Raw genomic sequence first — 18,345 nt, 5'->3', positions numbered from 1 at the left:
TAGAGCAGGACCCACTGACTCACTACATTGTTATATTATCCAGACAGCTGCATGTAGAGCAGGACCCACTGACTCACTACATTGTTCTATTATCCAGACAGCTGCATGTGGAGCAGGACCCACTGACTCACTACATTGTTATATTATCCAGACAGCTGCATGAGGAGCAGGACCCACTGACTCACTACATTGTTCTATTATCCAGACAGCTGCACGTGGAGCAGGACCCACTGACTCACTACATTGTTCTATTATCCAGACAGCTGCATGTGGAGCAGGACCCACTGACTCACTACATTGTTCTATTATCCAGACAGCTGCATGTGGAGCAGGACCCACTGACTCACTACATTGTTCTATTATCCAGACAGCTGCTTGTCACTCTGAACTGATTGGGACAGCTGCATGTGGAGCAGGACCCACTGACTCACTACATTGTTCTATTATCCAGACAGCTGCTTGTCACTCTGAACTGATTGGGACAGCTGCATGTGGAGCAGGACCCACTGACTCACTACATTGTTCTATTAGTCAGACAGCTGCATGTGGAGCAGGACCCACTGACTCACTACATTGTTCTATTATCCAGACAGCTGCATGTGGAGCAGGACCCACTGACTCACTACATTGTTCTATTATCCAGACAGCTGCATGTGGAGCAGGACCCCCTGACTCACTACATTGTTCTATTATCCAGACAAGCTGCATGTGGAGCAGGACCCACTGACTCACTACATTGTTCTATTATCCAGACAGCTGCATGTGGAGCAGGACCCACTGACTCACTACATTGTTCTATTATCCAGACAGCTGCTGGTCACTCTGAACTGATTGGGACAGCTGCATGTGGAGCAGGACCCACTGACTCACTACATTGTTCTATTATCCAGACAGCTGCATGTGGAGCAGGACCCACTGACTCACTACATTGCTCTATTATCCAGGCAAGCTGCATGTGGAGCAGGACCCACTGACTCACTACATTTTTCTATTATCCAGACAAGCTGCATGTGGAGCAGGACCCACTGACTCACTACATTGTTATATTATCCAGACAGCTAATGGTCACTCTGAACTGAATTAGACAGCTGCATGTGGAGCAGGACCCACTGACTCACTACATTGTTCTCTTATCCAGACAGCTGCTGGTCACTCTGAACTGATTGGGACAGCTGCATGTGGAGCAGGACCCACTGACTCACTACATTGTTCTAGTATCTAGACAGCTGCATGTGGAGCAGGACCCACTGACTCACTACATTGTTCTATTATCCAGACAGCTGCATGAGGAGCAGGACCCACTGAGTCACTACATTGTTCTATTATCCAGACAAGCTGCATGTGGAGCAGGACCCACTGACTCACTACATTGCTCTATTATCCAGACAAGCTGCATGTGGAGCAGGACGCACTGACTCACTACATTGTTCTATTATCTAGACAAGCTGCATGTGGAGCAGGACCCACTATCCCACTACATTGTTATATTATCCAGACAGCTGCTGGTCACTCTGAACTGATTGGGACAGCTGCATGAGGAGCAGGACACACTGACTCACTACATTGTTCTATTATCCAGACAGCTGTATGTGGAGCAGGACCCACTGACTCACTACATTGTTCTATTATCCAGACAGCTGCATGTGGAGCAGGACCCACTGACTCACTACATTGTTCTATTATCCAGACAGCTGTATGTGGAGCAGGACCCACTGACTCACTACATTGTTCTATTATCCAGACAGCTGCATGTGGAGCAGGACCCACTGACTCACTACATTGTTATATTATCCAGACAGCTGCATGTGGAGCAGGACCCACTGACTCACTACATTGTTCTCTTATCCAGACAAGCTGCATGTGGAGCAGGACCCACTGACTCACTACATTGCTCTATTATCCAGACAAGCTGCATGTGGAGCAGGACCCACTGACTCACTACATTGTTCTATTATCCAGACAATGAGAACTCCTAAATATCTGTTGACTGTCGTGGACTCTTATGACTAAAGACACTTTTATTTGTACCCGTGAGAGTAAAAAGAGTAAAATGTCTCTTCTCAGCACTTACAACCAATGTTCTACTCTGAGATGCTTTTGTGGATACAGGCCCAGGCCTCCACTCAAGCCTTTTTCCATCCAGGCAGCCTGCAGATATTGCTTTACTTACAAAGCCTCATCTAAGGAAATAATTGAAGCTGATGAAAAATGTATCACCACATTGGAGAAAAACAAGATTCTATTTTGGGTTCTGATGGAGTGTGACAGTTGAACTAAGCTCATGAGGCATTTATAAGTTATATTCTTCAACAATCAATGGATATACAGCACCAGCTGTTTACAATTGGATACACCTACTCATTCAAAGGTTTTACTTTATTTTTACTATTTTCTACATTGTAGAATAATAGTGAAGACACAAAAACGATGTAAATAACACATATGGAATCATGAAGTAACCAAAAAAGTGTTAAACAAATCAAAATGTATATTTTTTACTACTATCCCCAAGGTTGGGAAGGAGGCCTATGTATTCCCCTTAACCTGACGATTATATCTACTATCCCCAATGTTTGGAAGGAGACACATGTACTACCCCTAACCTGACAATTATATCTACTATCCCCAAGGTTTGGAAGGAGCCTCATGTACTCTCCATTCACAAAGGTGGTGACCCTTGTGACCTAAATAATTATAGGCCTATTTCAAAATGTTCTCACCTAGCTAAAACATTAGAATCCTTGAATAATTCTCGGCTAGGAACTTTTAAATGTATTCTACATGTACATCAGTTGGGTTTTAGACCCATAGGTCTCTGCTGCATCTCTACTTGTTAATGATGTGCTTAACCGTATGGACAAAAAGGCAACACTGTGCTGCTCATCTTCATTGACCTGTCAAAGGCTTCCAATGCTGTTGATCACTCACTGCTAATTCAGAGCCTTGCCTCAATTGACCTAGACCAGGCTGCTTGTAAAACCGGTTTAAAAAGGACTTGAAAGATACAACTCTACTGAACACTACTGTATCTACTGATGGGGTTAAATCAGGTTTCCTGTATATTACAAAAGGTGTCCCGCAGGGGTCGATTCTGGGTCCTGTATTTTTTACCGTTTATGTTAACAATATTGAATATCTGTAAAACAAATGTAATCTCGCACTTGTATGCTGATGATACTGTTGTGTATTCTATTGCCCCCACAGTTGACCAGGCTCTATATGAACTACAGTCTGCCTTCATTGTATTACAAGAACATTGAATTGACCTGAATATAGTACTGAATGCAGATAAAATTAAGTTTATGTTGTTCTCTATGGAGGATAAAAATAACTCTGATGATTTATGTACTTTGGATGGTGTCCTTATTGATCGTGTCCCTGCTTACAAATATCTGGACATCTGGATAGATGAAAAGCTGTCTTTTAAAAAAGCATATTGATGAGTTAATTAAAAAGCTGAGAACAAAAAAATGGTCTTCTTCTATAGAAATAGGTCAGGCCTCTCACTAAGTAGTAGAAGGAGAGGAGAAGAGGTGAGGGGAGATTAGGGGATTAGGACAGGATGAGAGGAGAGGAGAAGAGGTGAGAGGAGAGGATGAGAGGAGTGGAGATGAGGTGAGAGGAGAGGAGAAGAGGGGATGATGTATCTGAATGTATCTTTGGCGAAAGGCCTTGTGCTATAGAGATGCAGATTGATTTATTCTGAATGTATCTTTGGCTAAAGGCCTTGTGCCGTATGGATGCAGAGTGATTTATTCTGAATGTATCTTTGGCTAAAGACGAGTAAGTACAGTAAGAAAGTACATTTTGACAGAGTGCCTAAATCTACGGTTCTGTACGGTTTGGAGATTACAGACCGACATTTCCGACCTATATACCCCGACTTACAAGTCCTTCACACTCAGTCCTCCCCAGAGGATGCCTGTTACTGGAGAAAGCCCCAACCTAAACCATTCTAATTGGCTCCTGAGAAGAGAGGAGCCCATTAGAGCCCTCTGTCTGCCTGCCAGAGGTCCAGTCTGGAGTTAGACTGGTAATTACTGGGAGAGGTCCAGTCTGGAGGTAGACTGGTAATTACTGGGAGAGGTCCAGTCTGGAGGTAGACTGGTAATTACTGGGAGAGGTCCAGTCTGGAGGTAGACTGGTAATTACAGGGAGCGGTCCAGTCTGGTAATTACTGGGAGAGGTCCAGTCTGGAGTTAGACTGGTAATTACTGGGAGAGGTCCAGTCTGGAGTTATACTGGTAATTACTGGGAGAGGTCCAGTCTGGAGGTAGACTGGTAATTACTGGGAGAGGTCCAGTCTGGAGTTAGACTGGTAATAACTGGGAGAGGTCCAGTCTGGAGGTAGACTGGTAATATTTCTCTCTCTCTCTCTCTCTCTCTCTCTCTCTCTCTCTCTCTCTCTCTCTCTCTCTCTATATATATATATATATATATATATATATCCCTCTCACCCTTTCTGTCTGTCCTTGACATACCTCTGTTTGGTAATGGATTAAGGTGTTTGGGGCAGTAGCCCTGTCATTATTAGCTTGTCTTCAGTGAGGCCATTTTTATTCATGACACCGAGATGTCTTAGTGCCACCAGACACCTGTCTGTCTGTCTTCCAGCCTGCCTGTCTGTCTGACTGTCTGTCTGTCTGAGCGTCTGTTTGTCTGTCTGCCTGCCTGTCTGAGTGTCCATATGCCTGCCTGTCTGCCTGCCTGCCTGCCTGTCTGTCTCATTGTCTGTCTGTCTCATTGTCTGTCTGTCTGTCTGTCTGTCTGTCTTTCTGTCTGTCTGTCTGTCTGTCTGAGTGTCTGTCTGTCTGCCTGAGTGTCTGTCTGTCTGCCTGAGTGTCTGTCTGTCTGTCTGTCTGTCTCATTTTATGTCTGTCTGCCTGTCTGCCTGTCTGCCTGTCTGTCTGTCTGTCTGTCTGTCTGTCTGTCTGTCTGTCTGTCTGTCTGTCTGTCTGTCTGTCTGTCTACCTGCCCGCCTGTGTGTCTGTCTGTCTATCTGTCTGAGTGTCTGTCTGTCTGAGTGTCGGTCTGTCTGCCTGAGTGTCTGTCTGTCTGTCTGTCTGTCTGTCTGTCTCATTTTCTGTCTGTTTGTCTGTCTGTCTGTCTGTCTGTCTGTCCGTTTGAGTGCCTGTCTTTCTGTCTGTCTGCCTGTCTGTCTGCCTGCGTGCCTGTCTCTCTGTCTGTATGTCTGTCTCTCTCTCTCTCTGTCTGTCTGTCTGTCTGTCTGTCTGTCTGTCTGTCTGTCTGTCTGTCTGTCTGTCTGTCTGCCTGCCTGTCTGAGTGTCCATATGCCTGCCGGTCTGTCTGTCTGTCTGCCTGCCTGTCTGAGTGTCCATATGCCTGCCGGTCTGTCTGTCTGTCTGTCTGTCTGTCTGTCTGTCTGTCTGTCTGTCTGTCTGTCTGTCTAAGTGCATATCTGTCTGTCTGTCTGCCTGCCTGTCAGTCTGATTGTCTGTCTGCCTACCTGTCTGGGTGTTTGGTGTTGTACTCTCACTGCCCTATTCCCATGCTTTACCAGTCTTGATGAATGGACTGAGAACTGCTGTTGTGTAAACCATTTCCATACACAATGGAGCAACTAAATCCAAACAACTGGCCAAGAAGGTTCCCATGGGAACCAGGTCGAGGGTCATTGACTTTGACCCTTTGTCCACAGTGACCATAACGTTGCATCATGCAGTAGTGATGCTAAGATATATACTCACTAACCCCCACCCCCCCCCCCCCACCCCCCCCCCACACACACAAACACACACACACAGATACAAATATAAATACTCACGCAGGCACTGTGTGTGGTCCTTGTAGGACCCCGGCTCACAGGTGGCCACGCACTGCCTGTTGTTTAATAGCAAGGACCCCCCACAAGAAGAGCATTCATAGTCTTTCTCACAGGTGGCACAGGACGACTGGCAGGCTGCAGGGAGAGAGAGGGGAGATGGGGAGGAGAGGGAGGAGGGGAGGGAGGGGGGAGGAGAGGGGAAGGAGAGGGAGGAGGGGAAGGAGGAGGAGAGGGGGAGAGGGGAGGGAGGGTGAGAGGGGATGGAGAGGAAGGGGGAGGGAGGAGAGGGAGGGGTGGAGGGGTAGGGAGGAGAGGGGAAGGAGAGGGAGGAGGGGAGGGGGAGGGAGGAGAAGGGAAGGAAAAGGAGGAGGGGAGGGGGAGGGAGGAGGGGAGGGGGAGGGAGGATAAGAAGGAGGAGGAGGGGGGGAGAGGGAGGAGGGGAGGGGGAGGGAGGGCAGAGGGAGGGAGGAGAGGGGAAGGAGAGGGAGGAGGGGAGGGGGAGGGAGGAGAAGGGAAGGAGAGGGAGGAGGGGAGGGGGAGGGAGGAGAAGGGAAGGAGAGGGAGGAGGGGAGGGGGAGGAAGGAGAAGGGAAGGAAAAGGAGGAGGGGAAGGGGAGGGAGGAAAGGGGAAGGGGATAGACAGAGGAGAGAGAGAGAAATTCAATGATTCTCTTACACATCCCTCATAAATAGTCCATGTTCATTGATGTCGTACATGCCAAGGATCTCAACAAGAATCAGCCGTGGGACTATTTGTTCTTGAAAGGATGGTCCGGGGGTGGAACATAATTTCAAATCATTTGTTCTCTGCAAATTGACGCAAGATGACAAAAACATTAGATTGGTACACAGTCAAATACAGTATGCCTCTCTATTAATGAGTGGAAATACTTGGAAATAGATTTCCTAAAGTACAATAATGTTGAGCTGAACTCCTACTGATTTTACAGTCTTTAAATGTCCAAAAACATTATTGTTTTTCTTTATCAGAAAACGTTGCACGCGCCAGTATTTTATTACATTCAACCCCCCTTGAACTCTCATCATATTTCAGCTGATTTACACAAAGCATCAACATCAACTGTGTTCCTGCTTCTTTCCCACCCCCATGGATCATCTACAGTTGACTCAAGACATCAATGTGGAGGACAACTCTTCTCAGCTGTTTCTAACACTAAAGGTTCGCTGTTAACCAAGTTGAAACCTAATTAGAACGGTCCCTAAAGTTGTTGGAACGTTCCTGTTAGCTGGGATTCCATTATCATTCCAGAACATTCCGATCCTCGGGGGCCAGAATTAGGCATTTGACAAGTGATGCCTTGATCCCCGGTCTGCCTGTAGTCGCATCCTAAATGACTCCCTATGTCCTTTATCGTGCACTATTTCTTACCAGAGCCCGTGGGGATTAGGGTGCCGTTTGCGACGTGGTCTGTGTGTTGATGGGCAGGTAGAGCATGTCTACGGCAGGGAGGAAATATCCCCCTTCAGGCCGCCTGTGGATGTCTCAGACTGCCTCTGGCTGTCATGGACTGACTCTCTCTTCTGTTATGTTGACACACTGCTGTCATTGACTGAGGAGAGGAAACTACCTGTCTAAATGTGTGTGTGTGTGTGTGTGTGTGTGTTATCCTAACGATGACATCACTAGCATGTCATACAGTACCGTACCTGCGCACGCTTTCCCGTTGGCATAGAAACCACGTGGACAGGTGGACACACAGCGTCCGTCCAGAAGCAGAGCGGTAGAGTCCTTACAGCTCTCACAGTGGTCAGGGGTCCCCGAGCAAGACAGGCAGTCCCTCTGGCACTGAACTGTAACAAACACAGGACAGATACGAATTCACACACACACACACGCACGCACACACGCACACACACACACACACACACACACACACACACACACACACACACACACACACACACACACACACACACACACACACACACACACACACACACACACACAATTTGGTTAAGTCAACTGAGGGAAAAAAAGTTTGAATCCAAACCTGATCTATTCAACTAGATCAGGGATGGGCATGGTTTTAAAAAAACATTTTTTTTTTAATGAGGTTTTATTTAACCAGGGGTAAACACATTAAGACCTAGGTCTCATTTGCAAATTGTTCTCTGGGAAAAACACAGAAAATTAAATGGCGCACAAACACATTTATAAATATAAAAATCCCTAGCCGTTCTCCTAAACTGACCCAGAGACAACAACACATCCAAATGAAACCTTACTTGGAGATTATTCCACATGACAGGGGCCTGGTAGGAAAAGGCAGATTCACCCAACTCTGTGGATACACGTGGAGTCTCCAGCATTAACCAACCCTGTCACCTATTGTTGGAATCCCAGTGATGTGTTAAGTCAATTGGTAGTGTATTGAGTAAGGCTTTATAAACAAAAACAGAAAAATGAAGTGACAAACTCCTTAATAAAGGATGCAGGGGAGAGGTCCAACCAACTCTATGATAAAGGATGCAGAGGAGAGGTCTAACCAAGATAAAGGATGCATAGGAGAGGTCCAACCAACTCTATGATAAAGAATGCAGGGGAGAGGTCCAACCAAGATAAAGGATGCAGAGGAGAGGTCCAACCAAGATAAAGGATGCTGGGGAGAGGTCCAACCAACTCCATGATAAAGGATGCAGGGGAGAGGTCCAACCAAGATAAAGGATGCAGAGGAGAGGTCCAACCAAGATAAAGGATGCAGAGGAGAGGTCCAACCAAGATAAAGGATGCAGAGGAGAGGTCCAACCAAGATAAAGGATGCAGGGGAGAGGTCCAACCAACTCCTTGATAAAGGATGCAGGGGAGAGGTCCAACCAAGATAAAGGATGCAGGGGAGAGGTCCAACCAACTCCTTGATAAAGGATGCAGGGGAGAGGTCCAACCAACTCTATGATAAAGGATGCAGAGGAGAGGTCCAACCAAGATAAAGGATGCAGGGGAGAGGTCCAACCAAGATAGGGGATGCAGAGGAGAGGTCCAACCAACTCCATGATAAAGGATGCAGAGGAGAGGTCCAACCAACTCCATGATAAAGGATGCAGGGGAGAGGTCCAACCAAGATAAAGGATGCAGGGGAGAGGTCCAACCAAGATAAGGGATGCAGAGGAGAGGTCCAACCAACTCCATGATAAAGGATGCAGAGGATAGGTCCAACCAACTCCATGATAAAGGATGCAGGGGAGAGGTCCAACCAAGATAAATGATACAGAGGAGAGGTCCAACCAACTCCATGATAAAGGATGCAGGGGAGAGGTCCAACCAAGATAAAGGATGCAGGGGAGAGTTCCAACCAAGATAAGGGATGCAGAGGAGAGGTCCAACCAACTCCATGATAAAGGATGCAGAGGAGAGGTCCAACCAACTCTATGATAAAGGATGCAACACTGTCAGATGTTATAAAACTAAGTGCGCTGTGATAAATTGTGTCCAAGGGCTTCTGAACACTGGCAGCTACATTTATGTATATACAGTAATATCACCATAATCTATAACAGTAATACATGTAGACTGAATGATCTGTTCTCTACTATTTAATGAAAGGCCCTATTCCTATAGAAGAAGACCAACTGAATTCTTAATTTATTGACTAACTCGTCAACATGTTTTTTAAAAGATAGCTTTTCGGCAGTCCAGATGCCCAGATATTTATTGACGATCAATGGGGGGGGGGGCACCATCTAACGTACTAATGCACAAATCATCAGTTACATTATTGAAGATGAATTGGAAAATAACATGTACTTGGTTTTCCCAGCAGTTACTAACAAGTTCAGGTGAACCAAGGCTTTCTGCAAGCTAGTAAAAGCAGACTGAAGAGTCAACAGAGCCTGAGCTGACGTAGGTGGCAGTAGAGTATACAACAGTGTCATCTGTGCACAGATGCAAGTTACAGTTTTGTACAGATAGACCAATGCTGTTAATATAAATAGTGAAAAGAACTGGACCAAGAATCGAACCCTGTGGGACACCTTTTGTTATGTCTAGAAATCCTGATTTTACACCATTAGTAAGTACACAACGTGTTCTGTCTTTTAAATAATTCTCAAACCAGCTACAAGCAGCCCAATCTAAGCCAATGGTAGAGTGTTTCTGAATAAGTAAGGTGTTAAACACAGTTTTGAATGCCTTGGACAGGTCAATGAAGAGAGCAGCACAGTGTTTCTTCATATCTAAACAATTTATGACATAATTTAAAACCATAGAAGTATCAGAGATGGTACTATGACCTGGCCTGAAGTCTGACTGGTTCATATTCAGACGATATGTAGCAGTTAAAAGGGATCTAAGCTGAGTATTAATCAATAATTCCAGGATTGTTGCTCGGCAAGAGAGTTTGGAAATGGGCCGATAATTATATAGATCACTCGGGTCGCCACCTTTATGTTGAGGAAGCACATGGGCCGCCTTCCAAACTCTAGGAATACCACTCAGTATAAATGTCAAGTTAAAAATATGTGTTAATGCTTCAGCAATCAATGGAGCAGAAAGCGGTAATAAGAAGGGAACAAGCATATCAGCCCCTGTAGATTATTTAACATCGATCGTAAGTAGTTGTTCAAATACATCAGAAGTAGACAGCTGCTCCAGAGAGTACAAGGATTCACTGGGGGTTTGTCTGGTCCTCTATCAAGTGGACTAGCGGCTGGGAGAGGGACGAGCAGTTTACTGACTGACCCGGGTCTATTAAACCAAGATTTATTTCAAACAAAAAACCAGCGGACATACAATGTTGATTAAAAGCAATGACCCGTCAATTGTTTTCCAATAATGATGTAAGAGTTCAGTATAACTTCCTGGGGAAGGGGGAAGGGGGAAGGAGAGGAACTTCCATGCTTTAGTGGATTAAGTGTTTTCCAAAATGTAAACGGATCACCAGCAGAGTCAGCGATAGAACTTAGGAAGTAGCTTGATTCAGCCTTTTAGTGCATTTATTTCTTAGTTGCCTGGAAATCTGCCAGTCCACAAAAGCATCAGTTACACCATGCCCAAACCGGATGCGCGCGTGTGTCCATCGTGCACAAATTGATTTTGTCCCACCCAACACCAAACGCGATCACGATACGCAGGTTGAAATATCAAAACAAACTATGAACTAATTATATTAATTTGGGGACAGGTCGGTCAAAAAAACATTAAACATTTATGGCAATTTAACTAGCTAGCTTGCTGCTGCTAGCTAATTTGTCCTATTTAGCTAGCTTGCTGCTGCTAGCTAATTTGTCCTATTTAGCTAGCTTGCTGTTGCTAGCTAATTTGTCCTATTTAGCTAGCTTGCTGTTGCTAGCTAATATGTCCTATTTAGCTATCTTGCTGTTGCTAGCTAATTTGTCCTATTTAGCTAGCTTGTTGTTGCTAGCTAATTTGTCTTATTTAGCTAGCTTGCTGTTACTAGCTAATTTGTCCTGGGATATAAACATTGGGTTGTTATTTTACCTGAAATGCACAAGGTCCTCTGCTCTGACAATTAATCCACACATAAAACGGTCAACCAAGTTCGTTTCTAGTAATCTCTCCTCCTACCAGGCTTTTTTCTTCTTTGGACTTTATATGGCGATTGGCAACTAACTTTCATAATAAGGTGAACTACCACGACCGACCACAGTTCATCTTTCAATCACCCACGTGATAGAAGTTGTTTCTATTTTCTTCTATCTTAACGCCTGGCAATGCGGACGCTCGGTGGCGCGCGTGAGCAGCGTGGGTGCAATGATTGAATAACATTTATGTGTTAAATGTATTTTAAAAAAAGCTCAGGCACGAGACGCGTCCGGTTTGGGCAGCGTGTTAGTCTAGCTTTGGCCCAAGCATGATTTCTTGTCCTGAAGATATCTGTAGAAAAGGAGTATGTTTATCTGCCAGTGATATAAAAATAGATGGGAAATTTTCTCTGCTCCGTGGGAACATGTGTAGAATTGCAGGAAATGAACTGTTATTATTTTTTCTCTCTGATGTCAAAAAGGGGGGCTGCTAAAAAATGTTTGCTCGCAAGGGACGGGTGGGACGGGTGGGACGGGTGGGATGGGTGGGATGGGTGGGACGGGTGGGACGGGTGGGATGGGTGGGGGACGGCACCAAAAAATTTACCAACACTACCAACACTGTCTGCTGTGGCCGTTTGAATCCAAACCTTGTCTATTCAACTAGATCAGGGATGGGCAACATCCATGGATTTTTATTTTTTTAATTAGTTTTTAATTTAACCAGGGAAAAGCACAAATGTCATCTAGAGCCAGCTCTGACTGCATGCGGGGGTTTGGATGTGGAACCTGCGAGCTTCTGCGGCCCCAAATTATGAGTTCAGATTGTTTGTGGTCCCCACCCCCATCATAGTTGCCCGTCCCTGAACTACACGACCATATGGGTCATTAATTTCATCATACATTAAGATATGAACCACTGCTACTATGATTAAAATATGGATTTATGCAAGGTTTAAGTCGTTAGCTTCCTGGCTAAATCACGACCCAGGAGATAAATGGCACAGGGTTCAAAGGACATAGACTTCTATTGGATAGCTCTGTAAGGACATATACATCTATTGGATAGCTCTGTAAGGACATATACATCTATTGGATAGCTCTGTAAGGACATATACATCTATTGGATAGCTCTGTAAGGACATATACATCTATTGGATAGCTCTGTAAGGACAAAGACTTCTATTGGATAGCTCTGTAAGGACATATACATCTATTGGATAGCTCTGTAAGGACAAAGACTTCTATTGGATAGCTCTGTAAGGACATAGTCTACTATTGGATAGCTCTGTAAGGACATAGTCTACTATTGGATAGCTCTGTAAGGACATATACATCTATTGGATAGCTCTGTAAGGACATAGTCTACTATTGGATAGCTCTGTAAGGACATAGACTACTATTGGATAGCTCTGTAAGGACATAGTCTACTATTGGATAGCTCTGTAAGGACATAGACTACTATTGGATAGCTCTGTAAGGACATATACATCTATTGGATAGCTCTGTAAGGACAAAGACTTCTATTGGATAGCTCTGTAAGGACATAGTCTAGTATTGGATAGCTCTGTAAGGACATAGTCTACTATTGGATAGCTCTGTAAGGACATATACATCTATTGGATAGCTCTGTAAGGACATAGTCTACTATTGGATAGCTCTGTAAGGACATAGACTTCTATTGGATAGCTCTGTAAGGACATAGTCGACTATTGGATAGCTCTGTAAGGACATAGACTACTATTGGATAGCTCTGTAAGGACATATACATCTATTGGATAGCTCTGTAAGGACAAAGACTTCTATTGGATAGCTCTGTAAGGACATAGTCTACTATTGGATAGCTCTGTAAGGACATATACATCTATTGGATAGCTCTGTAAGGACATATACATCTATTGGATAGCTCTGTAAGGACATAGTCTACTATTGGATAGCTCTGTAAGGACATATACATCTATTGGATAGCTCTGTAAGGACATATACATCCATTGGATAGCTCTGTAAGGACATATACATCTATTGGATAGCTCTGTAAGGACATAGTCTACTATTGGATAGCTCTGTAAGGACATATACATCTATTGGATAGCTCTGTAAGGACATAGTCTACTATTGGATAGCTCTGTAAGGACATAGACTACTATTGGATAGCTCTGTAAGGACATATACATCTATTGGATAGCTCTGTAAGGACATAGTCTACTATTGGATAGCTCTGTAAGGACATATACATCTATTGGATAGCTCTGTAAGGACATAGTCTACTATTGGATAGCTCTGTAAGGACATAGTCTACTATTGGATAGCTCTGTAAGGACATAGTCTACTATTGGATAGCTCTGTAAGGACATATACATCTATTGGATAGCTCTGTAAGGACATAGTCTACTATTGGATAGCTCTGTAAGGACATATACATCTATTGGATAGCTCTGTAAGGACATAGTCTACTATTGGATAGCTCTGTAATGACATATACATCTATTGGATAGCTCTGTAAGGACATATACATCTATTGGATAGCTCTGTAAGGACATATACATCTATTGGATAGCTCTGTAAGGACATAGTCTACTATTGGATAGCTCTGTAAGGACATATACATCTATTGGATAGCTCTGTAAGGACATATACATATATTGGATAGCTCTGTAAGGACATATACATCTATTGGATAGCTCTGTAAGGACATATACATCTATTGGATAGCTCTGTAAGGACATAGTCTACTATTGGATAGCCCTGTAAGGACATATACATCTATTGGATAGCTCTGTAAGGACATATACATCTATTGGATAGCTCTGTAAGGACAAAGACTTCTATTGGATAGCTCTGTAAGGACATAGTCTACTATTGGATAGCTCTGTAAGGACATATACATCTATTGGATAGCTCTGTAAGGACATAGTCTACTATTGGATAGCCCTGTAAGGACATATACATCTATTGGATAGCTCTGTAAGGACATATACATCTATTGGATAGCTCTGTAAGGACAAAGACTTCTATTGGATAGCTCTGTAAGGACATAGTCTACTATTGGATAGCTCTGTAAGGACATATACATCTATTGGATAGCTCTGTAAGGACATAGTCTACTATTGGATAGCCCTGTAAGGACATATACATCTATTGGATAGCTCTGTAAGGACATATACATCTATTGGATAGCTCTGTAAGGACAAAGACTTCTATTGGATAGCTCTGTAAGGACATAGTCTACTATTGGATAGCTCTGTAAGGACATAGTCTACTATTGGATAGCTCTGTAAGGACATATACATCTATTGGATAGCTCTGTAAGGACATAGTCTACTATTGGATAGCTCTGTAAGGACATAGACTACTATTGGATAGCTCTGTAAGGACATAGTCTACTATTGGATAGCTCTGTAAGGACATAGACTACTATTGGATAGCTCTGTAAGGACATATACATATATTGGATAGCTCTGTAAGGACAAAGACTTCTATTGGATAGCTCTGTAAGGACATAGTCTAGTATTGGATAGCTCTGTAAGGACATAGTCTACTATTGGATAGCTCTGTAAGGACATATACATCTATTGGATAGCTCTGTAAGGACATAGTCTACTATTGGATAGCTCTGTAAGGACATAGACTTCTATTGGATAGCTCTGTAAGGACATAGTCGACTATTGGATAGCTCTGTAAGGACATAGACTACTATTGGATAGCTCTGTAAGGACATATACATCTATTGGATAGCTCTGTAAGGACAAAGACTTCTATTGGATAGCTCTGTAAGGACATAGTCTACTATTGGATAGCTCTGTAAGGACATATACATCTATTGGATAGCTCTGTAAGGACATAGTCTACTATTGGATAGCTCTGTAAGGACATATACATCTATTGGATAGCTCTGTAAGGACATATACATCTATTGGATAGCTCTGTAAGGACATATACATCTATTGGATAGCTCTGTAAGGACATAGTCTACTATTGGATAGCTCTGTAAGGACATAGTCTACTATTGGATAGCTCTGTAAGGACATAGTCTACTATTGGATAGCTCTGTAAGGACATATACATCTATTGGATAGCTCTGTAAGGACATAGTCTACTATTGGATAGCTCTGTAAGGACATATACATCTATTGGATAGCTCTGTAAGGACATAGTCTACTATTGGATAGCTCTGTAATGACATATACATCTATTGGATAGCTCTGTAAGGACATATACATCTATTGGATAGCTCTGTAAGGACATATACATCTATTGGATAGCTCTGTAAGGACATAGTCTACTATTGGATAGCTCTGTAAGGACATATACATCTATTGGATAGCTCTGTAAGGACATATACATCTATTGGATAGCTCTGTAAGGACATAGTCTACTATTGGATAGCCCTGTAAGGACATATACATACATCTATTGGATAGCTCTGTAAGGACATATACATCTATTGGATAGCTCTGTAAGGACAAAGACTTCTATTGGATAGCTCTGTAAGGACATAGTCTACTATTGGATAGCTCTGTAATGACATATACATCTATTGGATAGCTCTGTAAGGACATATACATCTATTGGATAGCTCTGTAAGGACATATACATCTATTGGATAGCTCTGTAAGGACATAGTCTACTATTGGATAGCTCTGTAAGGACATATACATCTATTGGATAGCTCTGTAAGGACATAGTCTACTATTGGATAGCTCTGTAATGACATATACATCTATTGGATAGCTCTGTAAGGACATATACATCTATTGGATAGCTCTGTAAGGACATATACATCTATTGGATAGCTCTGTAAGGACATAGTCTACTATTGGATAGCTCTGTAAGGACATATACATCTATTGGATAGCTCTGTAAGGACATATACATCTATTGGATAGCTCTGTAAGGACATAGTCTACTATTGGATAGCCCTGTAAGGACATATACATACATCTATTGGATAGCTCTGTAAGGACATATACATCTATTGGATAGCTCTGTAAGGACAAAGACTTCTATTGGATAGCTCTGTAAGGACATAGTCTACTATTGGATAGCTCTGTAAGGACATATACATCTATTGGATAGCTCTGTAAGGACATAGTCTACTATTGGATAGCCCTGTAAGGACATATACATCTATTGGATAGCTCTGTAAGGACATATACATCTATTGGATAGCTCTGTAAGGACAAAGACTTCTATTGGATAGCTCTGTAAGGACATAGTCTACTATTGGATAGCTCTGTAAGGACATATACATCTATTGGATAGCTCTGTAAGGACATAGTCTACTATTGGATAGCCCTGTAAGGACATATACATCTATTGGATAGCTCTGTAAGGACATATACATCTATTGGATAGCTCTGTAAGGACAAAGACTTCTATTGGATAGCTCTGTAAGGACATAGTCTACTATTGGATAGCTCTGTAAGGACATAGTCTACTATTGGATAGCTCTGTAAGGACATATACATCTATTGGATAGCTCTGTAAGGACATAGTCTACTATTGGATAGCTCTGTAAGGACAAAGACTTCTATTGGATAGCTCTGTAAGGACATAGTCTACTATTGGATAGCTCTGTAAGGACATAGTCTACTATTGGATAGCTCTGTAAGGACATATACATCTATTGGATAGCTCTGTAAGGACATATACATCTATTGGATAGCTCTGTAAGGACATATACATCTATTGGATAGCTCTGTAAGGACATAGTCTACTATTGGATAGCTCTGTAAGGACATATACATCTATTGGATAGCTCTGTAAGGACATAGTCTACTATTGGATAGCTCTGTAATGACATATACATCTATTGGATAGCTCTGTAAGGACATATACATCTATTGGATAGCTCTGTAAGGACATATACATCTATTGGATAGCTCTGTAAGGACATAGTCTACTATTGGATAGCTCTGTAAGGACATATACATCTATTGGATAGCTCTGTAAGGACATATACATCTATTGGATAGCTCTGTAAGGACATAGTCTACTATTGGATAGCCCTGTAAGGACATATACATACATCTATTGGATAGCTCTGTAAGGACATATACATCTATTGGATAGCTCTGTAAGGACAAAGACTTCTATTGGATAGCTCTGTAAGGACATAGTCTACTATTGGATAGCTCTGTAAGGACATATACATCTATTGGATAGCTCTGTAAGGACATAGTCTACTATTGGATAGCCCTGTAAGGACATATACATCTATTGGATAGCTCTGTAAGGACATATACATCTATTGGATAGCTCTGTAAGGACAAAGACTTCTATTGGATAGCTCTGTAAGGACATAGTCTACTATTGGATAGCTCTGTAAGGACATATACATCTATTGGATAGCTCTGTAAGGACATAGTCTACTATTGGATAGCCCTGTAAGGACATATACATCTATTGGATAGCTCTGTAAGGACATATACATCTATTGGATAGCTCTGTAAGGACAAAGACTTCTATTGGATAGCTCTGTAAGGACATAGTCTACTATTGGATAGCTCTGTAAGGACATAGTCTACTATTGGATAGCTCTGTAAGGACATATACATCTATTGGATAGCTCTGTAAGGACATAGTCTACTATTGGATAGCTCTGTAAGGACATAGACTACTATTGGATAGCTCTGTAAGGACATAGTCTACTATTGGATAGCTCTGTAAGGACATAGACTACTATTGGATAGCTCTGTAAGGACATATACATCTATTGGATAGCTCTGTAAGGACAAAGACTTCTATTGGATAGCTCTGTAAGGACATAGTCTAGTATTGGATAGCTCTGTAAGGACATAGTCTACTATTGGATAGCTCTGTAAGGACATATACATCTATTGGATAGCTCTGTAAGGACATAGTCTACTATTGGATAGCTCTGTAAGGACATAGACTTCTATTGGATAGCTCTGTAAGGACATAGTCGACTATTGGATAGCTCTGTAAGGACATAGTCTACTATTGGATAGCTCTGTAAGGACATATACATCTATTGGATAGCTCTGTAAGGACATATACATCTATTGGATAGCTCTGTAAGGACATAGTCTACTATTGGAT

General features: G+C 42.7%; 1 protein-coding gene across 4 annotated transcripts in view; it reads right to left on the bottom strand.

Moving 5' to 3' along the window:
- LOC110535129 (extracellular matrix organizing protein FRAS1) overlaps positions 1–18,345 on the bottom strand; it is a 349,490-nt gene that overhangs the window by 170,821 nt on the left and 160,324 nt on the right. For all 4 annotated transcript variants that reach the window (XR_016484722.1, XM_090191232.1, XM_090191233.1 and 1 more), the window contains exons 12-13: positions 7,453–7,596; positions 5,786–5,920 (exon numbers count right to left, since the gene is read on the bottom strand). Coding sequence is in view for 3 of the 4 variants with exons in the window: in XM_090191232.1 (XP_090047358.1) it covers positions 5,786–5,920; positions 7,453–7,596 (279 nt within the window). In the remaining variant the exon portion in view is untranslated. The remainder of the gene's footprint in view (positions 1–5,785; positions 5,921–7,452; positions 7,597–18,345) is intronic.

This window comes from Oncorhynchus mykiss, chromosome 11 (assembly GCF_057628025.1).
Source record: "Oncorhynchus mykiss isolate SJ-2025 chromosome 11, ASM5762802v1, whole genome shotgun sequence".
Lineage (NCBI taxonomy): Eukaryota > Metazoa > Chordata > Actinopteri > Salmoniformes > Salmonidae > Oncorhynchus > Oncorhynchus mykiss.
Note: the sequence above shows the minus strand (reverse complement) of the source record. Positions and strands in the feature narration are given on the sequence as shown.